This window comes from Lagenorhynchus albirostris, chromosome 20 (assembly GCF_949774975.1).
Source record: "Lagenorhynchus albirostris chromosome 20, mLagAlb1.1, whole genome shotgun sequence".
In the NCBI taxonomy this organism is placed as follows: Eukaryota; Metazoa; Chordata; class Mammalia; order Artiodactyla; family Delphinidae; genus Lagenorhynchus; species Lagenorhynchus albirostris.
In genome coordinates, this window is record NC_083114.1 from 11432258 (window position 1) to 11457107 (window position 24850).

Consider the following 24850-nt stretch of genomic DNA (forward strand, 5'->3'; position numbering starts at 1 on the left):
AATAAATGGAGATAACTACGAGAAGAAACTGCTAAAAGAGTTAAAAGGGGTTGCGTTTGGTAAGCAGGATTTAGGAATGGTGAAGGGCACATGTGAGAAATACGTTTGTTTTTCACTATAATCCTTAATACACCGGTTATGAACTATGTGTATTTACTACTTTGATAAAACTAAAAATTTACTTAAATAGAAAGATTTTTGGTCCAGAAAGGAGGGATGGTGTCAGAAACGGATTTTTTTTCTGGTAAAGCTAAGGAAGCTTTAGAGCTCCCCTGAAGGCTGGAATTTGTTTTAGGTGAGAGAGGAAACCATGTTGCAATCAAGCAGAATTTCTGACAACCTGCCTCAAGAGATCTCAGAGAAAGGGAACAATTTTCCAAGCATACAGTTATTTGTGGTTTATTTTCTCATTCTAAATAGACAATCATATTCAAATGCAATTAAAAAAATTTTTTCCCTAAAGAGAGTCCTTCAAACGGAGTAAATTTTAGGCTTCACAAAACCTGGGTTAGCTCCAGGGAGTTGTTTCCCAAAGGAGTCCAGATTCACCTTTTTTTTTAATGGTAGATTTATGTTTTTATGCAGATTCACTCTTTTTTTTTTTTCTGCACGTCGTATTTCTCTAGTTGCGGCGAGGGGGGCTACTCTGTTGTGGTGCGTGGGCTTCTCATTGTGGTGGCTTCTCTTGTTGCAGAGCACCAGCTCTAGGCGCACGGGCTTCAGTAGTTGTGGCACGCGGGCTCAGTAGCTGTGGCTCCCGGGCTCTAGAGCACAGGCTCAGTCGTTGTGTCGCACGGGCTTAGTTGCCCTGCGGCATGTGGGATCTTCCTGGACCAAGGCTTGAACTGTGTCCCCTGCATTGGCAGGCGGATTCTTAACCACTGCGCTACCAGGGAAGCTCTGCAGATTCACTCTTAATGTTTATTTGTTCCTTTTAAGTCTTGTTTTAGGGGGAGAGTGAGGACAATTTTTTCAGTAATTTTTGGAATCAAGAAACTGTATTAGAACCTGGTCCTCCTCTGGCTACCCTACCTGGAGCTCACGGAGACTGTAAGACCTTTGAGGATAGGAACAGAGCCGTGTTCTCTGTGTCTTCTACAGTTCAGGTGCAAAGTTAATGCAGGTTCAGTAAATATATATATATATATATATATATATTTTTTTTTTTTTGCGGTACGCGGGCCTCTCACTATTGTGGCCTCTCCCGTTGCAGAGCACAGGCTCCGGGCACGCAGGCTCAGCGGCCATGGCTCACGGGCCTAGCCGCTCCGCGGCATGTGGGATCTTCCCGGACCGGGGCAAGAACCTGTGTCCGCTGCATCGGCAGGCGGACTCTCAACCGCTGCACCACCAGGGAAGCCCAGGTTCAGTAAATATTTTTGAAGGAACAGATACATTTGAGTGCCATTAGGTATCATTTTTCCTTCTGCTCCGTCTCTTTATTAAGACTCTGTTATGCAAGGCAGAATGCTGTGGGAATGAGGATGAGAAGAGGTAGAGCGGGGTAAGGTTGCTTTTTCCAAACCCTAGATCCCGCACTTAGACTTTACATAGTAGATGCCTTTCTGGATATTTTGTACCGTGTATATCAGATTTTGCTAATCTCAACTCACTTTACACATAGAGATTATTAATGGTGTTTAAACATTTTGTGCTATGAGATGCAGAACATTTTTTTAATTTCAAGAATCTTTTTGTGCAACTTTCTGTAAAGTGAACTACCAGCATATCTGAAGTCTATTTTGGAGGTGTGCTTAAAATGGGGCACACCGTGTATACTAAGTTCGCCTTTAACAATGACTAATTCGCACACCATATGTGGAGTGTTAGATAGCTGTTGGGCGCTCGCCAACAACTAGGCACCTACCACTTCTTTTGGCCCCTTCACTCTCAGACCACCTGCTTCGACCGGGAGGTGCTGTCTTGACCCTCCGCGACCTCTTTGTCATGGCGTCTGCGGGGCGTCTCCCGCCGAGGCCCCGGCACCAGGCCAGGCGGCGACCTTCCCAAGATGGCGGCGTCAGGGGCCACTGCGCGGAGGGGGCGGGGTTCCGCCTCCGGAGGCGGGGCAGGGAGCCAGAGGGGTCGGCCTAGCGGGAGGGCAGCTTCCGAAGTAGGCAGCCCCAGCGCGCCTGCGTGGAGCGACCCTGCGCGCAGTGAGGCAGTGGCGGGGGAAGGCACCGGTGGGGCCGACTGGCGGGTTGAAGGAGGGAAGCGGGCGAGCGAAGTCCCAGTGCGCGCCGCGGCGGCACGGGTACCCTCCCCTTCCGGGCGTGAGGCGCTGTGAGGAAAGCTGAAGCGAGCTGACTCGCACCGGCAGCGAGACGCCGCTACCGCCGCCCCAGCCCAGCCTCCGTTGGCTTCGGCGCTCCCGTCGTGGGGGCCCGGGTTCCTCAGCACACCCAGCTCGAGCAGCCCCAGAGCCTGTCCCCAGTTCTTCGGAAGCCCCGGCGCCAGCCCGGGCCCTTGGCGGGGAGGATGACGGAGCTGCAGTCGGCACTGCTACTGCGAAGACAGCTGGCAGGTGAGCGGGCGGGTGGAGGGGCGCCGGCCCGGGCCGCGATCGCGGCGAGCAGCTGCCTGCTCCTCCTCTCCTCCTCCTGGGCGCTCCCGGGCGGGCGGCCGGACGGGCGAGGGGATGCGGCAGCCCCCGGCGAGGCCGGGAGCGGGCCTGCGAGGTTGGGGAGCCAGGGCGCCAATCCCAGCCGGGCCCATTACTTCTTTCCCTGCTTTCTTAGGGCATTAGGGGCGGGGACGCGCCCCAGCCTCGGCCCCAGGACCGGGCCTGCCGCCCCGGGGGAAGGAGGGGAGGTTGCCCCCTCCCCCACCGTTCGGTGGGACGTTGCGGGGGAGGGGCTGTAGGTCCACAGCCCCGGCGGACCCTCCCTGGAGGGGCGGGTCCGGGCTCAGGTGCGGCAGAGGCCGCCGGACCCCCGAGGCACGAAGAGCGTCTGGGCCGGGCCGGCTGCGCGTCCGGGGCTCGGCTGTCGGAGCCGCGGGCCGACAGCCGGGGGCAGGGTGGGCGAGAGGAACTGGCCCCCGGGCGGATAGGTGAGGCGCGCCAAACTTCTGCCCAGGCAGCGCCGGGTCCGCGGAGTTGTGGCGGACAACAAAAGCCCCGGCCTCCGCGGCCTCGTCGCGGGCGCGCGGGGTCTGAGAACCCTGCGGGGCGCGGGACGCCGCCTTGCCTGCCTCCGCCTGGCACGGGCTCCGGCTGCGCCGCCCGGCTGGGGGAGGGTAGGAGCGGGCCGAGCCGAGAGCCGCTCGCTGGCCGGCTCGGGGCTTTGTGCTCCGAGCGACTCCGGCTCCTGTGCAGGCCTGCGGGTCCCCGGGGCTGAGGCCCGCGGGCTCTGGCTTGGGGCGGTGGCCAGTCTGCCTCCCCAGAGGTGCCTGCGTCCCCCCTCCCCCATTGTCCCGGCCTCCGGCCGTTTGCGGCTTCCAGGTTGACTTTTTAGGGGGTTGGCTCCGACTCTGCTAGGACTGTGTGAGTGGAGCATGCGCAGTGGGGACGGGGACGTACTTGTGCGGAGTGGAAGGGGGGAGGCGGGTCGGTGGCTTCACAATGCCGCCCCACGTGCTGCCAGATTTAAAGAGAAATGAACCAGCAGTTAACCACTGCTGCCCAACGCCCAGCCTGTGTCCTTCTCAGTTCTGACGGATCTTCACCTCCCCGCTCCACAGCCAGCGGCCCTGAGCCCTCGGCAGAACCCAGAGGCTGAAATGAAGACATCTATTTTTGAAATAGGTTTACTAAGACTTAGGTTGAGGTGTTAGTTAAATCACCTTTATGGCTTCTTAAGGAAAAGGTTGTCAGGGGCTGTTACAGGTTGTATAATTAGGTTTATTATTAGAGCATGAGCAAGCAGGTTTGGACAAGTACTAAAGTTCTAAATGCTCAGGGAGAGTGACGGAGTGAATGGAGAATTTCTAGTGATACCTGTGTCCATCGCAAATGTATTGGGCAAGCAGTGAAAGAATAACTTTATTGCATCTTATATTTGCAAACACGTTACTCTGTGTATTTTTCTGGTTTGTTTTGTTTTGGAGGAAGGAATTAAGATGTTCTTTTTTCTCCCTAAGAATACTTTAAATCAGAATAAGTTTTAATTATGTGGTGGACTGTTAAACAGTATTAAAATACTAAATCAGTATTAAAACAGTACTCAACTTTCATAATGGGAAAGATACATGTTTTAAAGGTGTAAAAGAAGTTAAGCAGTTACTAAGATAGTAAAGTATGACTAATAACAGTGTTATCAGTAGCAGTATTTCAAAATTCTTTCCAACCTATTTGTGAACAGGCTGTAAATTTTGATAGGCACTTGGTTCAGTTTTGCACTCTTTTACAAGATTAATCCCAAATATTGATAAGACATTTCCCAAAGCTCTTTCTTAATGGTTGACTTTTTGATAAGGCACACCAAGATATGCTTTAAGTTTGGAGAACAGAATGATTTAGTTTGTAATTTTTCATGCCTCATTATTAAGTTACTTAGCTGCTGATTAATTTTCTTGTCTTTTTGATCAGACACAATGGACTGTTGTTAATAGTTTCTTAAATTTTTGAAGGTTATTAACATGCTCAAAATGTATAAAACAGACCAAGGCCAGTGTATTAAGGAAAATGTGAAAATATCAAGTTTATTGGGAAGACTTGATAAAACTACATACTGAAATAAAGGCCCTGTTGTATTTTAGTCGTTAGTAGTACATTGTTTGAGCTTTTTGGTTTTTCAGATATCATTTGAAAACAGGAAAGAATGGTAAACTGTAGTCTCTTGAAATAATTTAGAGTGAACTTTTGGAAGGCTTAATAATAAATGCTTTGAAAATCTTGAAATGTATTGAACTGAGTAGACACACAAACCTAAGCCATTCTAGCTGCTAGAATTTCAGAAACTTAACAACAGTGGCTAACAATAGTTACATTTATTGAGACCCTAGTCTGCCAGTCCTGAAGGATTTTACTTCATTATTTGAGGGGAGAATTTATTGTGTGTGTGTTGTGTTTTGTTGGTAACTGTAATGAAGAACCTGGTGACTTTCTGAGTGAAGCAGAACGGTTCCTTGGGTTGCAGAGTTTCTCAGCCTCAGCACCACTGATGTTTTGGGCTGATTATTGTTGTAAAGGCCTATACTATGCATAATAGAATGTTTAGCAGCATTCTTGGCCCCTACCCACCAGATGCCAGTAGTACACCTCCTCAGTTGTGACAACCAAAAATGTCTCTGTTGCCAGATGTCCCCTGAGGGACATAGTCATCTGAGGTTGAAAACTCTGGTTTAAGGTGTTTTAATTAAGACCATAATGGCCATTGTGAAGCAAGTAAGAACACCTAACAGATTCATGAAATCAGATAGGTTGTATATTTCTTTGTGGGTATTATTAGACTATGACTTACTTCTTTGCGAATTCAGCAGTCACAGTTCAGTTTTTGCAGTGCATAATGCTAAACACTAAGAAATCCTACAGCACAAGAGATAATTTAATTTTTTTTTTTTTGAAAAGGTGTTGTAAGCAGTGGTTAAAAATATAAAGAGTATAAAAAAGGTTTAGTCTTTCCATCCCAACCCAGGCTGCTTTTCTTGGAAGCAGCCATCATCAATAATTTCTTGTGTGGCTTCTTATACTGTATATGTTTATATAGCTATATATGTTTATATATATGTTTATACGGGCTAACGTTTACTGAGGACTAGCATAGCATCTACCAAGCATTTCGCTGAGAGCTTTACATATATTATCTCATTTAATCCTCCTAATAAGGAAATTGATGTAAGAGAGTATCAATAACTTGCCCAAGGTCACACAGGTAGTAAGTGGTGCTGCTAGCATATTCAGGACCTTCTTATTAGAGACTTCGTTGTTTTTAATTGGCTATATTGTCTTCCAGGGAGCAGCAGTTTAGCACAATTGTGAAATATGGTTTTATAAATTTAAATATTCGAGCTTAATTTATCCAGTAACTACCAAAATGATTGGGGAAATGTTCTCATCTTAATAAAATTTTATGTACGAAATAATGCACATTAAAATCTAAGTGATATTCTTAAGGTAATAATAAAAAGATGTTTTAGCCATTGTCACTTTACGACCAACATTCTGTAGAATGTCATAGATTGAAAGTAGCGCTAAGCTTTTTTGTGTTAGCAGTTAACTCTGAGAAAATAAATTGGACTAATTGGACTTATTCCCTACTCTAACCATACTAACTTTTATTTTATGATAAACATTTATAAAGAATAAGAGGATTTTTTTTAAGATCACTTGAGTTTTTTTTAACATTGACAACACAGTTGCTTTCTCATAGGTACCTGTCATCCCAGAACTAGCAAGAAGAATCTCTTAAGCAGTAACAATAAAATAATTGAACTCCTTTTACTGTAGAAATTTTGATTGCATATTTTAAAGTAATCTGCAACATTCCCAAATCTTTGTCTCCTTGTCTACATATGTAAGTAGGTTGTGATGAGTTAGTTATGTGTGTTTCTCAGATTTATGTGCAATAAAATCATTTGGGAGTATGTTAAAAATACAGATTCCTGGCCTCACCTTCACAGAGTATTAGTCTACATGTCCAGATGGGGCCAAAGAAAGCCCAATTTTTAATATTTCTCATTGGCCTTTCTAGAATGTATTGGCATTCTGACATAAAATTTCATTAATAATCTTAAAGTAGCAGAAATAGAGTAATTGATTATTGACAGGGATACCCTAGTGGTAGAAGATTCTAGGTGATGAGCAGAATATTAATATTTGTATACTAATAGTTGTTTACCCACATATTTAGAAATGGAAGAAAATTATAAAAGTAAGTTTATATTTCATCAAACCACTAATTGTTTAATAGAGTTTGGGAATTTTTATATCCAGAAATCATTACACTGTTATAGAAATAATGCAGCTACTGTATGCTGTCAGAAAAAAAGTATAAATGAAACAGACATTGTGGTTGAGGGAGGGGTGTTGGATGATTTGTAATCCCTGTAGTGGAGGGAGCATCAAGGAATTATGCATCTGATGTTATGTTTCAGAATCTTATTTCAAAATATGTACATATATTGAATCGTGTATACCTTAAACACACGCAGTGTTATATGTCAATTTTATCTCAGTAAAGCTGGGAAAAAAGTCTAATTTTTTAGTGAGTAAGTGAATTTTCTTTTTTTTTTTTTTAGTGAATTTTCTTAACATTAGGGAGTAAATGTTTTAAGTTATAATTTGTGTTACTCTGAATATTTTTGATATATAATGAAATTTAGTTTTTTATAAGTAATGGTAGTTTACTTTTGTATAAAGTCGGAATGAAACGTACTTGTCTTTTGTAATGGAAGACCTCACTTTCTCAAGTACTGCTTAATATATTAAAATACTGAAGTAAACTCTAATTTGTACATATTAGTATATTAGTATAATCTGTACTTACTATAAAGTAGTGCCAAAGTATATGGTTTTATTATATAGTTTGAGTTAATACACATTATATTTGGTGATATGTGTGCATATAAATGTACATTAGATGCCTTCATTATTGATAGAGTGATATCGAGTGAGGAAAATCTGAAAATCCATTCACTACTATATTATTGTTGCTTTTTGACTTTTCAGGTGAAGAGTGTTTGTATATATCAAGAAGACTTTCAATCCTTGGGTTATTTGATCTTGTTTACTTTAGTGCAAGTTTCTTTGAGGAGGTCATGCTAATTTATTGCAAATTGTAGTGTGGATGTGCTCTTGCTTCAAGCAAGTAAAATGCTAAGCATTCTTTTATTTTAATGGACTCACTTCAATTTAGGATGAAGGATTTTTTTTTTTTTTTTTTTTTTTTGCCGTATGCGGGCCTCTCACTGTTGTGGCCTCTCCCTTTGCGGAGCACGCGCAGGCTCAGCGGCCATGGCTCACAGGCCCAGCCGCTCCGCGGCATGTGGGATCTTCCCGGACCGGGGCACGAACCAGTGTCCCCTGCATTGGCAGGCGGACTCTCAACCACTGCGCCACCAGGGAAGCCCAGGATGAAGGATTTTTGCATTTCTAAATTATTGAGAAATATTTTTGTTAGAATTTAAAACACTAGATGACCTGCAAAAGTCTGTTTAATGCCATCCTTGACTGGTTTATAGGGAATAACTTTTCAGAGAGGAAAGCATAGTATATGCTTACGGAACCAGTCTGGCCAGGTAAACATAGTATAGTTATATTTGGTTGAAGGCATTTCAGCCACAGAAAAGTACAAATAAAAACAAATATTTTGCAAATTTTGGTAATGAACATGAATTATTGGTATGAACAGATAAATGAGGGAATAAGAATAAAATGCGTCTTTAGGAAATAAGATATATACATGTTAAAATAGAGAATTAAAATTTTTTTTACCTAGTGCAAGATAGTATTAGGCTAATTCAAGTAAATAAGGATTTTTTTTTGGCTGTGCCACATGGCTTGCGGGATCTTACTTCCCTGACCAGGGATTGAACCTGCGCCCTCGCAGTGAAAGTGTGGATGCTAACCACTGGACAGCCAGGGAATTCCCTAAATCAGAAATTTTTATCAGTGCTGCTCCATTGATAGATTCTGGCCCTCAAAGAAACAGCTAGGAAAAAATTCTGTAGTTTATTGCAGTTGCTAGAGATGTGTACTTTTCTTTATGATGTTAAGTTCTAGAATATTTTTGAAAAGTTAATTTTTGTAAGTGGAAATGTTTACCTTTTATTGATGTTCTATATTAATGTCTAATAACTTAGAAAAACTGCTACTCTTCCTTCTCTGCTTTTCTTCGCCTTTCTTGTCCATTGGTTAGGGATCTGTTAAAAGTATAAACAACAAAACCTAAAAATGCCCTTTATATTAGAAGACACTTTTGATTTGCTTTTGAATGTACTTACACTTTAATTATATTATCAATTTCTTATATAAGGTGTATTTTAATTAGAGTTTCTATTTTAAGACAGTAATTCTAGGCAAAGTAGACATGGCGCCAAAAGAATGATCTATAAAAGGAAATATTGGTAAACTGGACATCATCAAAATAAAAAAACTTTTGTGAAAGGCAAATGAAAAGACAAGCTGCAAACTGGAAGAACAAAATTGCAAACAACCTGACAAAAGACTCATCTAGAAAATACAAAGAACTCTTCAAAACTCAACAGTAAAAGAAAACAGCCTTCTTAGAAAATGAGCAAAACACATTTCAGATGGCAAATAAGCAAATAAAAAGTTGTTCAACACCATTAAACACCAGGGAAATGAAAGTTGAAACCACAGTAAGATATCACCGCATACCTATATAGAATAGTTAAATTAAAAGAAATTAACACCAGATGCTGGCCAGGGGAGGCAGAAAAACTTCATCTCTCATACATTGCTGGTAGGAATGTAAGATGGTACAGTCAGTGTGGAAGCAGTTTGCAGTTTCTTGTTTAAATATACACTTACCATACAACCCATCAAGTACACATTTGGGCATTTATTTTAGAAAAATGAAAACTTATATCCTCATAAAAACTTACATGCAAATGTTCATAGTAGCTTTATTAGTAATAACTGCAAACTGGAAACAACCCAGATGTCCTTCAGTGGATGAGTAAACCGTGGTACATCCATACCATGGAATATACTACTCAGCAGTAAAAAGAAATATACCATTGATAAACAAAACAACTTAGATGATATCAAAGGAATTATGCTGAATGAAAAATTAATCTCAAAATGTTGCATATTCTGTGATTCCATTTATATAAAATTCTTTTTTCTGTGTGGTAAAAAACATAAAATTGACCATCTTAACCATTTTTAAGTGTATGGTTCAGTAGCGTTAAGTATATTCACATTGTTGTGAAACAAATCTCCAGCTCTTTCATCTTGAAAAACTGAAACTCTATACCCATTAAACAACTCTCCCTCTCCCCCTTGACCTAGCTGCTACTAACAACTGTTTTACTGTTTCTCTGCATTTGATTCATATAAGTAAATTCACACAGTATTTTGTCTTTTTGTGACTGGCTCATTAGTGTAATGTATGTTGTAGCATATGACAGGATTTCCTTCCTTTTAAGGCTTAATAATACTCCATTGTCTGTATATACCACATTTTGTTAATCCATTCATCTGTAGATGCATTTGGGTTGCTTTCACCTGTTAGCTATTGTGATTATTGCTGCTATGAACATGGATGTGCAGATATCTCTTCAAAATCCTGCTTTCAATTCTTTTGAATATACCCAGAAGTGGGATTGCTGGGTCATATGGTAGTTCTGTTTTTTAAAAATAAACCTTATTTTTAGAGCCGTTTTATTTTTTATTTTATTTTTTGGCCACGCGGCATGGCTTGTGGGATCTTAGTTCCCTGACCAGGGATTGAACCTGGGCCCCAGTAGTGAAAGCGCCAAGTCCTAACCATTGGACCACCTGGGAATTCCCTTTACAACAGTTTTAAATTCACAGCAAAATTGAGTAAAAGATACAGAGATTTCCCATAGTACCCCTGCCCCCACACAAGTTTAGCTTCCCCCAATATCAACATCCTCCACCAGAGTAGTGCATCTGTATTGAGAAGTTTTATTTTTAATGCTTTTGAGCGACCTCCATACTGTTTTCCATAGCAGTAGCACCATTTTACAATCCCACCAACAGTGTACAGGGCTCCAATTTCTCCACTTGTTCTCCAACACTTGTTTTTTTAATTGTAGCCATCCTGATTGATGTGAGGTGATATGGTTTTGATTTGCATTTCTCTGATTATTACTGACATTAAGCAACTTTTCCCATCTTCGTTGGCCTTGGTAGATCACCTTTGGCAAAATGTTGATTCAGGTCCTTTAACCTGTTTTTAAAATCAGGTTATTTGATTTTTTGTTGTTAAGTTGTATACATTCTTTATTACTATGAATATTAACCTTTTATCTGATACATAATTTGCAAATATTTTCTCCCTTTCCATAGGTTGCCTTTTAACTCTGATTATGTCCTTTGCATAAAAGTTTTTAAGTTTGATGTAGTTCCAGGTGTCTATTTTTGCTTTTGTTGTCTGTGCTTTTGGTGTCACAGCCAAGAAATCAGTGCTAAGTCCAATATCACAAACCTCTAGTAGTTTTATAGTTTAGGTCTCACGTTAGGTCTTTAATCCATTGTGGGTAAATTTTTGTATGTCATATAAGATAAGGGTTCAACTTCATTCTTTTCTGTATGAATATCCAGTTTTCCCAACACCATTTGTTGAAGACACTTCCCTTTCCCCATTGAATGGTCTTAACACCCTTATAAAATTCTTGAAATGACAAAATTGTAGAGATGGAGAATAGTGGTTTTTAGGGATTAAGGATGGTAATAGTGTGTTGCTATAAGGCGGCTGCATAAATGATCTTTGTGGTTATGGAACTGTTTCTGTCTTATAGTGGTTACATAAATCTGCAAATGTGATAAAATTGCATAGAGCTATACACACACACAAATAAGAGTGATACAATAGGAATAAAGTGTGTGGATTGTACCAATGCCAATTTCTTGGGTTCGCTATTATACGATAGTGATGCAGGATGTTAGCATTGAGAGAAACTGGGTAAAGGGTATAGGAGATCTTTCTGATCTGTTTTTTTCCATTGCCCTATAAATCTGTGTATTAAAATAAAAAATTTTAAAAAGTCACTTGTAACCAGAGCATTTTTATCAGTCTTTTTTCATGTAGAGAAGTCCTTTTTAAACTTACTATTCATAGTTACAAACATAGCAACATAATTGCCATAACAACACTTTCAAGGAATAGGAAGTTGGAATTGAGAAATCTGTAGTTTGAGGTAGAAATCCATCTTAATTTTAAATAATCCTCCTTTAAACTTCTTGTGTTGTCGTTTGGAAAATGGAAGAGAGGATCAGTATAAAAGCTCATTTATTGGGCTTCCCTGGTGGCGCAGTGGTTGAGAGTCCGCCTGCCAATGCAGGGGACACGGGTTCGTGCCCCAGTCCGGGAAGATCCCACATGCTGCGGAGCAGCTGGGCCCGTGAGCCACGGCCGCTGAGTCTGCGCGTCTGGAGCCTGTGCTCCGCAATGGGAGAGGCCACAACAGTGAGAGGCCCGCGTACCGCAAAAAAAAAAAAAGCTCATTTATTGAGCTCTTCAGTTGCATTGAGAAATGCTGGGGGAATGCAAAGATAATTGATATGGTATTCCTGCCTTGAGGTGCTACATTTTGTAGGCGTTGATGGACATGTAAACAAAGTTATAATGCAACATAAGTACATATTGCAGTATAAGTATAATGCAGTATAAGTATAAAACATACATGTGGAAGGAGCAGAAGGTAGCACTGAGGAAGGAGTGATTAATTATGGGAGAGTACAGTGAAGTCAGGGAAGGCTTTATAGGAATAGGACTATATTTTAGATACAGCAGAATCAAGATGTCAGTTCTTTTAAGAGCATTAAGTTATATATTAAAAACAAAACCTTTGCATTTAGCAATGTAGAAAAAACAGTAATTAGAATTACTTAACATTACAGAAGTCTAAAGTTGACAGATTTAAAACAAATAGATATTTATGAAAGACAAATAACCCTGTTGAAGAGTTCCAAGAAAGTGGTCTGGGCACAACTTTCAAGGGATGGCAGTAATTTGTAATTAAAAAAATTTTGTAAAGAACTTAAGTCTGCTTACTTCACTAACATATAAAAGAGGGAAGAGGGCAGGAAGGAAACAGGTTACTCTTCATGATCCTAGACTTTCTATATGTGGTCACATTCAGTTCTTACAGCAAATGTTTGGAGTAAATATCACCTTTTTGAGATAAGGAAATTAAGGTTTATATTATATCTGGTATTTCGCCAAGCTAACCCTGATGGAGCTGGCTGGCAGAAATATATCTGTCTGCCAATGAAACCCAAGCCCTTTCCATATCAGTAGTTTCTTTAACATTTGGGGGCTTCTTAGACTCCTTTGAGAATTTAGTAAGCATTTAAGATCTTCTCCTGAGAAAAATGCATACAATTTTGGGTATAATTTTGGAGGTTTTTCTGATCTCTTGAGTGAAGCTCATTTATGCACATATAATACTGTCTCTTACATCATTCAGCAAATTTGATGCCTGTTTTGTATAGTCTCTAGGGATGCCAGATGAATAAGTTATTCTTGTATTCTAGGAACTCGTAGTCTGTAGAAAATCCTCAGAGGGCTGCTTTAAAATAGTGTATCAGAGAAAGTCAGGGAAAGCTTGCTTCTACCTGGAGGGCTTTTGAGGAGTTGGTGGCATTTGTGCTTGACTTTTAAAGGATATGTAAAATTTGATCACATAAAATAGGAAAGTATTTAAGGCTGAGGGAAAAGAACAAGCAAGACAGAAAGCTTGTTCTGAAAACAATTCAATGTGGTTGGAGTATATGATAAACTGAACTAGTGGGAAAATAATATTTGGAAAGGTTGGTTTTATTTGTGGAATACCATAAAGATACTGAAGAACAGAGTCACTGAGGAGGGGGGAAGTGATGTGATCCGAAGTATGTGGGACCTGTGCTTCTCATTATCTGTGGTGAAAGACCCATTTAAAAAAATTTTCCAGGGACTTCCCTGGTGGTCCAATGGCTAAGACTCCATGCTCCCAATGTAGGGGGCCCAGGTTCGATTCCCTGGTCAGGGAACTGGATCCCACATGCCATAACTAAGAGTTTGAATGCCGCAACTAAAAGATCCCATGTGCGGCAATGAAGACCCGACGCAGCCAAATAAATAAATATTTAAAAAATTCAATTCATTATATAATATTTTAAAAAGCAATAAAAAATGAATTATTAGAAAAATGAAATAAAGACAGATTTGAGCCCATATTTATAATATTAGGTTCATCATATAAAATGACTATCAAATTGCTATCTGAGTTTCAAAATGCTTCCTTTGGCTGGTGGTCAGGGACCATTAACAGTTTGGTGGATTGGCACCAGTTAAGGGACCACACTTCAGCATTACTTTGGGCAGAGTGGAGAATGATATTAGACTACGGTCTCTCCATAAGACAGAGATTTTTGGTTTTGTTTATTAACTGACATATCACAGATGCCTAGAAGGGTGACAGAAACAGCAAGCAACCAGTAAATACTTATTGAATGGATTAAAATTACCATTCTGGATCTCCCCCCCACCACACACAGGATTTAAGCACATGTGAACTGAACCTTTTAAGGTAGAAAGTGAAACAATTAGAATACTTCCATTCAGTAAACATTTAATTCCTTCTATATGCCAGGCCCCGGGAATACAAAGATTCATGATACAATTCCTGGCTTCCCCTTCTAGTGGGGAGTGTAGACTTTTATAAATAAATATTGGTTGATAATTAGAATATATATACTTCAATATATTCACATTAGAATATATATACTTCATGTCTACAGTAGTGTAGACATTCTTGCCCTTATACCACACCCCCCACCCCCCTTCACTTATTTACAGTATAGCTGACCAAATGATACTTGTTGGGCACCCTCAGTGTCTCAGCAAGGTCCTTACTTTTCTCTCAAAGCAGTTTCTCTAATGGACTACTTTACTATGACTGGTTTTTCTAACTCTTTATAAATTACCTCAAAAATTAAAGGTTTTCTCCCCCCACCTTTTAAAGCTTTTTTTACTTTTTTAAAAAAAATTATTTATTTTTGGCTGCATCGGGTCTTCATTGCTGCGCGTGGGCTTTTTTCTAGTTGTAGTGAGCGGGGGCTACTCTTCGTTGTGGTACGCGGGCTTCTCATTGCGGCGGCTTCTCTTGTTGTGGAGCATGGGCTCTAGGCGCGTGGGCTTCAGTAGTTGTGGCACATGGGCTCAGTAGTTGTGGCTCACGGGCTCTAGAGCGCAGGCTCAGTAGTTGTGGCGCACGGGCTTAGTTGCTCCACGGCATGTGGGATCTTTCCGGACCAGGGCTCGACTCCGTGTCCCCTGCATTGGCAGGCAGATTCTTAACCACTGTGCCACCAGGGAAAGTCCCTTTTTCTACTTTTTTTTCTTTCTTTCTTTTTTTTTTAATGTCTTCAAAGTTTCTGTCTGGTCCTCAATCTTAGCTATCTTAGGTTTCCTACCAAGGTGGTTAACCACATTTTTCAGAGGAGGAAACTCAGTTTGGCTTATTCACAATAGCAGAACCAAGACAGCTAGATTTCATTACTCTCTGAGCCTGTTCTTTAACAGTATTTAAATTAGGTCTATATAGAGACTGTAAAAATGTGTTAGTCCAATTATTCCTTTCCTACTTGGGTCCTGGGGTGTCTGTGGGGTCATATGTTCTTTGATTTTCTTAGGTTTGTTGTTTTTTTTTGATTTTCTTATGTTTTTTGCGGGTGAGTTAAATGTTCTTAAAACAGATGTCAGGTAACCCTAAATCAAGGTATTCTAAAGGAAAATGGAATGTGTATGTTTTAAAATACAACTTTCCTAATTACAAATGAACATGTTTATTGTAGATTTGGAAAAGATAAAACATGATACAAACATCAGCCATCCCTTTGTAGCTTCTTAACATTTGATTATTTTTTCATTGCATTTTTTGTAAATTGAAATTCTGAAAAGAAGAAGCCTTTTTTTTCTGATGTGGACCACTTTTAAAGTCTTTATTGAATTTATTACAATATTTTTTTTAAGCTTTTAAAAATTATTTTTTTGGCTGCGTTGGGTCTTCGTTGCTGTGCGCAGGCTTTCTCTAGTTGTGGTGAGCTGGGGCTATGCTTTGTTGTGGTGTGCAGGCTTCTCACTGCGGTGGCTTCTTGTTGCGGAGCACAGACTGTAGGCGTGTGGGCTCAGTAGTTGTCGCTCGCGAGCTCTAGAGCACAGGCTCAATAGTTGTGACGCACAGGCTTAGTTGCTCCGCGGCATGTGGGATCTTCCCGGACCAAGGCTCGAACCCGTATCCCTTGCGTTGGCAGGTGGATTCTTAACCACTGTGCCACCAGGGAAGCCCTTAAACTTGATTTTAAACTCAGGTCATCTTATTACCAAAACTACTGCTTTTTATACAATAGTACACTGTTAAATTCTGAAAACTTTGTGACTTTTGGAAGGGTAACTACTATTGCTTGTGGCCTCATCTGATATTTTGAGTTTGTCTATTTCTCATCTTCTACGCTGTAGGATTCTAAAACTAAAATATCTGTCTATTTCAAGGCTTATGTAGAGAAGGGTGTTACTCTGAGACTTCCCTTTAATACTTTTTTACCTCGTAGGATAATATTTTTTGTATTTGGTAGTGCATAGGGTGGTTTATATTGTCATCATTAGCAGTCTAGGAGTTTGGACTGTGCTTTATTCAAACTGTTGTGGACCTCTGTGGTGTGGTAATTCCCCAGGGAAATACTGTATCTTCAAAGTCTCTTCTGGTGGTTTTTACATCTCTCCCTTAGGATTATACCTTTGCTGCAACTTCTGCCCTTAGCATTTGCCTGGTGGGAAAAGAACAAAACTGTCATTAACCAGTTTGGTTTATATTTAACTCTTGCAGGTGCATCAGTGGCATAGTGAGAGTGCTGTGCTTCCTGCTGCCCTCTTCAGGGTCTAAGGCATATGGTATGGCTGTTGGGGGAAGCAGTGCCACTGTGATAGGCCTTTTTTTCTTTAAATAAACTTTTAATTTTAGAAAAGTTTTAGATTTACAGAAAAATTCTGAAGATAGTAGAATTCTATCTATATTCCCTGCACCCAGTTTCCCCAGTATTGTACTAACATGTTACATTAGTATGGTTCATTTGTCACAATTAATGAATCAGTATATATATATTTTTAACTTATTATTTTTGGCTGCATTGGACCTTCTTTGTTGTTGTGTGTGGGCTTTCTCTAGTTGCGGCGAGTGGGAGCTACTCTTCGTTGCAGTGCGTGGGCTTCTCATTGCGGTGGCTTCTCTTGTTGCGGAGCACAGGCTGTAGCACACAGGCTTCAATAGTTGCAGCACGCGGGCTCAGTAGTTGTGGCACACAGGCTTAGTTGCTTCGCGGCATATGGGATCTTCCTGGACCAGTGCTCGAACCCATGTCCCCTGCATTGGTAGGCGGATTCTTAACCACTGTGCCACCAGGGAAGTCCCGATAGATTATTATTAACTAAAGTCCATACTTTATTCAGATTTCCATATTTATTTATTTATTTATTGGCTGTGCCGCATGGTACGTGGAATCTTAGTTCCCCGACCAGGGATCGAACCCACACCCCTTGCAGTGGAAGCTCGGAGTCTTAACCACTGGACCGCCAAGGAAGTCCCAGATTTCCATAGTTTTTACCTAATGTCCATTTTTCTGTTCCAGGTGCCCATCTGAGATATCACATTGCATTTAGTTGTCCTAAGTCTTGTCTGTTCTTGGAGAATTTCTCAAGAGTTTCCTTGTTTTTTGTGTCTTACAATTTTGGGGAATACCTCTCAGGTATTTTGTAGGATGTCTCTCAAATTGGGGTTGTCTAATGTTTTTCTCTTGATTAGACTGGGGTTTTCAGAAAGAATACCACAGAGGTGAAGTGCCCTTCTTATCACATGCCAGTCGATAACCACACAACAACACTGGTGATGTGAACCATGATCCCTTGGTTAAGGCAGTGGTGATCAGGTTTCTCCACTGTAAAGTTACTGTTTTTCTCTTCTCCTACCCTTATCTTTGTAAGCTACTCACTTAACGAAGTCCAGCCCATACTCATGTGGGAAGGAGGGACTAGGCCCCACCTACTGAAGGGGACACTACCTACATCATTTGGAATTCATCTGTAAGGAAGACTTGTCACTTCTCCCATTTATTTGTTAATTCAATAATTTACTCAGTATGGGCTTATATTTTGGGGGTTAAAATCTGTATTGGGCAGGGTTCTGCAGAGAAACAGAACCAATAGGATGGATATACAGGTATATCTATATGTCATGTGATTGTAGGGGCTGGCTAGTCCAAGTTCTGCAGGGTAGCCTGGCACCCTAGAGACGAGTCAGTGTGGTAGTACAATTCCTAAGGCAGTGTGCTGCCGGAATTTCCTCTTGGGGGAGGTCAGTCTTTTTAAAAATTAAGGCCTTCAACTGATTGAATGAGGCCCACTCACATTATGGAGGGTGATCTGCTTTACTGAAAGTCTGCTGATTTAAATTGTAATCTCATTTAAAAAAAATCCCTTCACAGAAACATCTGGAGTAATGTTTGACGACATATCTGGGTACTGTGGCCCAGCAAAGTAGACATAAATTAATCATCATATATTTATTTTGTTCCTTATGTCATTCATTTTGTCCCTGAATTGTTCCAGCTTTGGTCATTGAGAGTTCTTTCAACTTGGCTCTGATGTTGCTTTGACATGCAGTCAACCTTTTAGTTTTTAAGCACTTCCTTATTTTCTGATGACTACAGGATGTGTCAGACCTATCTTGTATTTTCTCTGTCTCAGCCCTGCAGTCAGCTGTTTCTCCAAGAATAGTATCTAGAAACCAAGATCTGAGCATTGAAAGTGCTCGTTGCTACTGGAGTGTCATTACCTTATAGGACAGCAGTAGGCAATATGTGTATTTTAACTTAGGTATATACATATCTATAATGTTTCTGTATATCCATCTGTATATGTATTAAGCTACTCCTAGGTTCATACTGATGTTTCTGACTCTAATCAAGTAGCAGAATGTTCATTCTAGTCTTCCCTTGTTTTCTTGTAACTTCCCTCTCTGACAGTGAGAAACCTGACCCCTACCAGTTGTTTAAAAGCAGTTTTAGAATTTTTAACTCATACCCTTGTGGGAAACAAGTTTACAACTAGAATACAGTGTTTATATACAGTTCTTTGTCCTTTTCAGTTTACAAATATTGATTTCCAACCTTACTTAAGTCAGCCTCCCACCCCCCCCAACCCCTTCAGTGAAGTTATGTCATACATTTGTAATACAGTTAGATTCATTTGTCATAGTCTTCATTCCATCCTTGTCGATTTTTAATTCCCCCGTGTGTCCCCCTTGCAGTTGACCACTCCCTTCTCCACCAGTCCCTGCAACCACTGATCTATTTTCTGTCTCTGCAGTTTTGCCTTCTCCCTAAATTTGTCATATGTAGCTTTTAGGGTCTGGCTTCTTTCACTTAGAAAGAATTTAAAATTCATCTACATTTTTTTTTCTTTTTTTTTAATCTACATTTGTTACATGAATCAGTATAACCTGTTCCTTTTTATCACTGAACAGTATTCCACTGTATACTTTCCAGTGTATACATTCCATTGTACCACGGTTTACTTATCTGTTCCTATGTTAAAGGATATCTTGGTTGTTTCCTATTTTTAGTGATTATGAGTAAAGCTGCTGTAAACATTTGTATACAGGTTTTTGTGTGAAAGTAAAGTTTTCAGGTACCTTGAATAAATACCTAGGAGTATGATTGCCGATTGTATGGTAAGACTGTGTTTAACTTGATAAGAAACTGCCAAATTGTCTTCCACGGTGGCTGTACCACACATTTTATTGTAAACATAGTACCATCCTAATGCATTGTTCTGCATCTCGATTTTTCACTTAATATAGTGTAGACATCTTTATGTATTGGTATGTAGAAACTTATTTTGTTCTTTTCAAACACAGTATTCCATTGTATGGCTAAAACAAAATTCAATTTTTATTATAAAACACTTCTTTAAATTATAAAAATATTGCATATTCATGGCAAATATATAAATTCTACCAAAGAGAATAAAATGAAAAGTAAGTCTCCCATCCACTCACCCCCCTTCCTTTTCCATCTCCAGAGGGAATTTATAGTTCATGCTTATGGTTACCACTATAGTTTATATGATAGCTCTTAATTCATGACTTTAACTTCTCACTGTGAAAGATGAAGACTTTTATAACACTAATTCCCTTTCCTGATTTTTGTTATATATTTGTAGCTCTTCTGATGGTTGGCTTAATTATTAAAATGATTTATCAACCTTACATAGGAGTTTTTGCCATGAAAGGTAAAAAAATTAGATCACTTACTGTTCAGTGATTTCCCCCCCCATGCAGCTTTTGTTAATTGTTTTTATATTATCAGGGTTTATAACATTTATATTCTTTTTTATAACTGAAATAATGTTTTGTCTTGTCTCAAAAAAGAGCCAGAAAACAGCATTTATATAATTATGTTAATGTATTCATTGTAATACCAAATAACAATTTTGTACCTAAATAGGCCCTGTACTTCTCATCACTGAAACTGTGTCTATTGAAGGAGAATCTTTAAGTATCAAACAAAGTCTTACTTCCTTCACCTTCACTTAGTTATTCTGGCTCATATGCAACTATTTTCTCATAACCCATATTGTCCTATTTCTAGTATTTCTTAAATTTTATAAAGAGTGTGTGGGTGGTAAATTTTGAGTCCTTGCATATTGAAAAATGCCTTTATTTTGTCCTCACATTTGATTGTTAGCTTTTCTGAGAATTGAATTCTGGGTTGAAAATCTTTTCCGCATGAAACTTTGATGTCATTGTTTCATTGTCTATAGTGTCCAGAATTCCTTATGAGAAGACAGTGAAGGAGAATTACTCATGTCAGTCTTATTTTACTTCCTGTGTAGATACATTTTTGAAGTTCTAAAGGATATTCTTCATACTCAGAGTTATAAAATTTTACCCATATGTGTCTCCTAAGTGTAAACTTTTTTTATTCGTTGTTTTAGACTCTCAATGGGCTCTTTTAGGCTGAAGGCTTAGGTCTGTCTTTAGCTCAGAAATTTCCTTCTTTTATTATTTTGTCGTCATCTTCATTCCCCTACATTGTGTTTGGAACTTCTACTAGTCATGTATTTGATCACTTTTCTTTCTCCTTATTTCCGTTGTCCATTTTCTGTCTTTTGTTACTATATTGTGGAGATTCCCTACACTTTTCTTTCCATATTAGTGACTTGGTCTTCGGCCATGCCTGTTTTTTTTTGTTTGTTTGTTTAGACTGGCCATTTTAGTTTTCATTTTGGCAATTTTCTTTCTTTTTTTTTTTAAAGAAACGCTATGATGATTTTTAAAATTAATTAATTATTTTTGGCTGTGTTGGGTATTCGTTGCTGTGCACAGGCTTTCTCTAGTTGTGGCGAGTGGGGGCTACTCTTTGTTGTGGTGCACGGGCTTCTCATTGCGGTGGCTTCTCTTGTTGTGGAGCACAGGCCTTAGGCATTCGGGCTTCAGTAGTTGTGGCACGTGGGCTCAGTAGTTGTGGCTCACGGGCTTAGTTGCTTCGTGGCATGTGGGATCTTCCCAGACCAGGGCTCGAACCCGTGTCCCCTGCATTGGCAGGGGGAATTCTTAACCACTGCGCCACCAGGGAAGTCCCAGCAATTTTATTTCTAATTTCCAAGGACTTAGTCTCTGCTTTTCCTCCCCCCCACATATGAAAGTATATTTTTTATGGCAGATTTATTGAGGCTTAATTTGTATATCATAAAACCTACTCATTTTAGGTGTACAGTCAGTATGTTTAGAGTTGTGCAGCCATCATCATAGTATAATTTTCTTCTTTTAATAATTAAAAAAATTTGTTTATTTGGTTGTGCTGGGTCTTAGTGGCAGCAGATGGGCTTTTTAGTTGCAGCTTGCCGGCTCCTTAGTTGTGGCATGTGAACTCTTTTTTTTTTTTTTTTTGCGGTATGCGGGCCTCTCACTAATGTGGCCTCTCCCGCTGCGGAGCACAGGCTCCAGACGCGCAGGCTCAGCGGCCATGGTTCATGGGCCAGCCACTCCGCAGCACGTGGGATCCTCCCAGACTGAGGCACGAACTCGTGTCCCCTGCAGCGGCAGGCGGACTCTCAACCACTGAGCCACCAGGGAAGCCCGGCGTGTGAACTCTTAATTGCGCATGCATGTGAGATCTAGATCCCTGACCAGGGATCAAATCCCGTACCCCTGCATTGGGAGTGCGGAGTCTTATCCACTGTGCCACCAGGGAAGTCCCCCATAGTGTAATTTTAGAACATTTCCATCACCTCAGCAAGAAATCTTGGGCGCATTAGGAGACACTCCCCTTTCCCAGCCCCACACCCAGGCAACTACTAATCTACTTTCTGTCCCTATGAACTTGCCTTTTCTGGACATTTCATGAAAATGAGATAATACAATATGTGTTCTTTTGTTATGGCTTTTTTCACTTGACATAATGTTTTTAAGAGTGATCTGGGTTGGGCTTCCTTGGTGGTGCAGTGGTTAAGAATCCGCCTGCCAACGCAGGGGACATGGATTCGAGCTCTGGTCCGGGAAGATCCCATATGCTGTGGAGCAAGTAAACCCATGAGCCACAGCTACTGAAGCCTGAGTGCCTAGAGCCCATGCTCCACGACAAGAGAAGCCACCGCAATGAGAAGCCCTCACACCGCAACAAAGAGTAGCCCCCACTCGCCGCAACTAGAGGAAGCCTGCGTGCAGCAATGAAGACCCAACACAGCCAAAAATAAATTTAAAAAAAGGTTGATCTGGGTTGTAGCATATTGTTCCAGCATCATTTGTTGAAGGCACTAAACTTTTTCTACTGAATTACCTTGGAACTTCTGTTGACCAACCTATTGTAGGTGTCTTTGAGGACTCTGTACTGTTACATTGATCTATATGTCTACCTTATGCTGATATCACAGTTTGATTATTGCTGTATAGTAAGTCCTAAAATCATGCAGTGTAAGTCTTCTAACTTTGTTTTTCTTTTAAAAATTGTGTGGGCTTTTTGAGGTCTTTTCAAGTCTTTTTTTTTTTTTTTTTTTTTTTTTTTTGCAGTACGCGGGCCTCTCACTGTTGTGGCCTCTCCCGTTGCGGAGCGCAGGCTCCAGACGCGCAGGCTCAGCGGCTATGGCTCACGGGCCCAGCTGCTCCACGGCATGTGGGATCTTCCCCGACCGGGGCACAAACCTGTGTCCCCTGCATCGGCAGGTGGACTCTCAACCACTGCGCCACCAGGGAAGCCCTTTTCAAGTCATTTTGACACAGTTTCTACAAAAAAGCCTACTGTGATTTTGAGTGGAATTACAGTGAATATATAGATTAATTTGAGGAGAAATGACATCTTAACAATACTGAGTCTTCCATTAATATGGTATATTTCTCAATTTATTTAAGTCTTTTAATTTTATTTATTTATTAAAAAATATTTACATATTTATTTATTTGGCTGCGCTGGGTCTTAGTTGCAGAATGTGGGATCTTTACTTGTGACATGCGGGATCTTTTAGTTGTGGCATATGAACTCTTAGTTGTGACATGTGGGATCTAGTTCCCTGACGGGGGATCGAACATGGCCCCCTGCATTGGGAGCATGGAGTCTTAGCCACTGGACCACCAGGGAAGTCCCTATTTAGGTCTTCTAAAATTTTAGCAAGTTTGTAGTTTTTGCTGTATAGATTTTGTATCTGCTTTTTTAAGTGTATCCCGAAGTATTTCATGCAGAAATACAATTGATTTTTTTTTTCTTTTCTTTCTTTTAAATTTTTATTGGAATGTAGTTGATTTACAATGTTGTGTTTCAGGTGTACAGCAAAGTGAATCAGTTATACATATACATATATCCACTCTTTTAGATTCTTTTCCCATATAGGTCATTACAGAGTAGTGAGTAGAGTAGCCTGTGCTATACAGTAGGTCATTATTAGTTATCTATTTTATATATAGTAGTGTGTATATATATATAGTCAATCCCAGTCTCCCAATTCCCACCCACCCCCTTCCCCTGGCAACCAAAAGTTTGTTTTCTACATGTGTGACTCTATTTCTCGTTTGTAAGTAAGTTCATTTGTACCATTTTTTCTTTTTAGATTCCACATATAAGCGATATCATATATTTGTCTTTGTCTGACTTACTTCACTTAGTATGACAATCTCTAGGTCCATCCATGTTGCTGCAAATGGCATTTTTTGTTCTTTTTTATGGCTGAGTAATATTTCACTGTATATATGTACCACATCTTTATCCATTCCTCTGTTGATGGACATTTAACAATTGATGTTTTTGGTATTTTGACCTTGTACTGTGCAGCCTTGCTGAATTACTAGATCTAGTAGCCTTTTAATATTTTCCTTAGTATTTTTTACATACACAGCTATAGTCTGCAAATAAACACAGTTTTATTTCTTTAATCTATATGCTTTTAAATTAATTTTCTTACTACACTTGCCATGATTTGCCATACAGTGTTGCATAGAAGTGATGTAGTGATTTCTCCTTGATTTCATGTTCTGAATCTGGATCACTGTTGCCGTACTCTTCTTGAACTTTTGGCTCCAGGGTTGCTGGTAGATCAGTTCTGTATCTCTCTGGTTGTCATACTGGAAGTTCTTTCCCTAACTCATTCTTTTAGCCACTTGAATAACTTTGTAAGCACCTAATTTCTCATTAAATTCCTTCTCATTAAAATACTGAATGTATTTTCTGTTTTCTGCACCCTGAACCTTGACTGATAACACTTCCATTTACCATATGGCTCGTTCTTAGGGTCCTTGGAGACTGTTTCTTTATGGGTCAGGTAATAATTAACATTGGAGTAAAAAAATTAATGTCTGGCCAGTCTCCTTTTTAATGGTTCCTTCATGATCTGATTCCACTTCTCAATGAGCTACATAGAAACCTTTTCTTTATAGAGATTGGTAAGGCAGTATTATCTTGAAGATGATATGGTTATATTATCTAAGAGTGGTTTAAATAAATAACAGTGGCCCTACCATTTAATTATATAAGTTGATTCTTTCAGTCCCTGGGTGCACATTTTTACAAATAGTTTAATTTGGGGAGTACAGCCAGAAGTACTGCTCAAAACCAGACATTCTGTAAATGCTTTGTTATTCATTTTGAAGTGTTCAAGGTGGTGCCTTGACAGTGTTCTTAGCTAATTAGCTGAGCCATACTATATGGGATAGAAATTTGCTCATTTGTGTATAA

General features: G+C 40.1%; 1 protein-coding gene across 1 annotated transcript in view; it reads left to right on the plus strand.

Moving 5' to 3' along the window:
* Positions 1-2307: 2307 nt before the first annotated feature.
* UBE2G1 (ubiquitin conjugating enzyme E2 G1) overlaps positions 2308-24850 on the plus strand; it is a gene marked incomplete at its 5' end in the record, with an annotated part of 103772 nt that continues 81229 nt past the window's right edge. The window contains one exon of the mRNA XM_060134665.1: positions 2308-2524. Coding sequence (XP_059990648.1) covers positions 2308-2524 — 217 coding nt within the window. The remainder of the gene's footprint in view (positions 2525-24850) is intronic.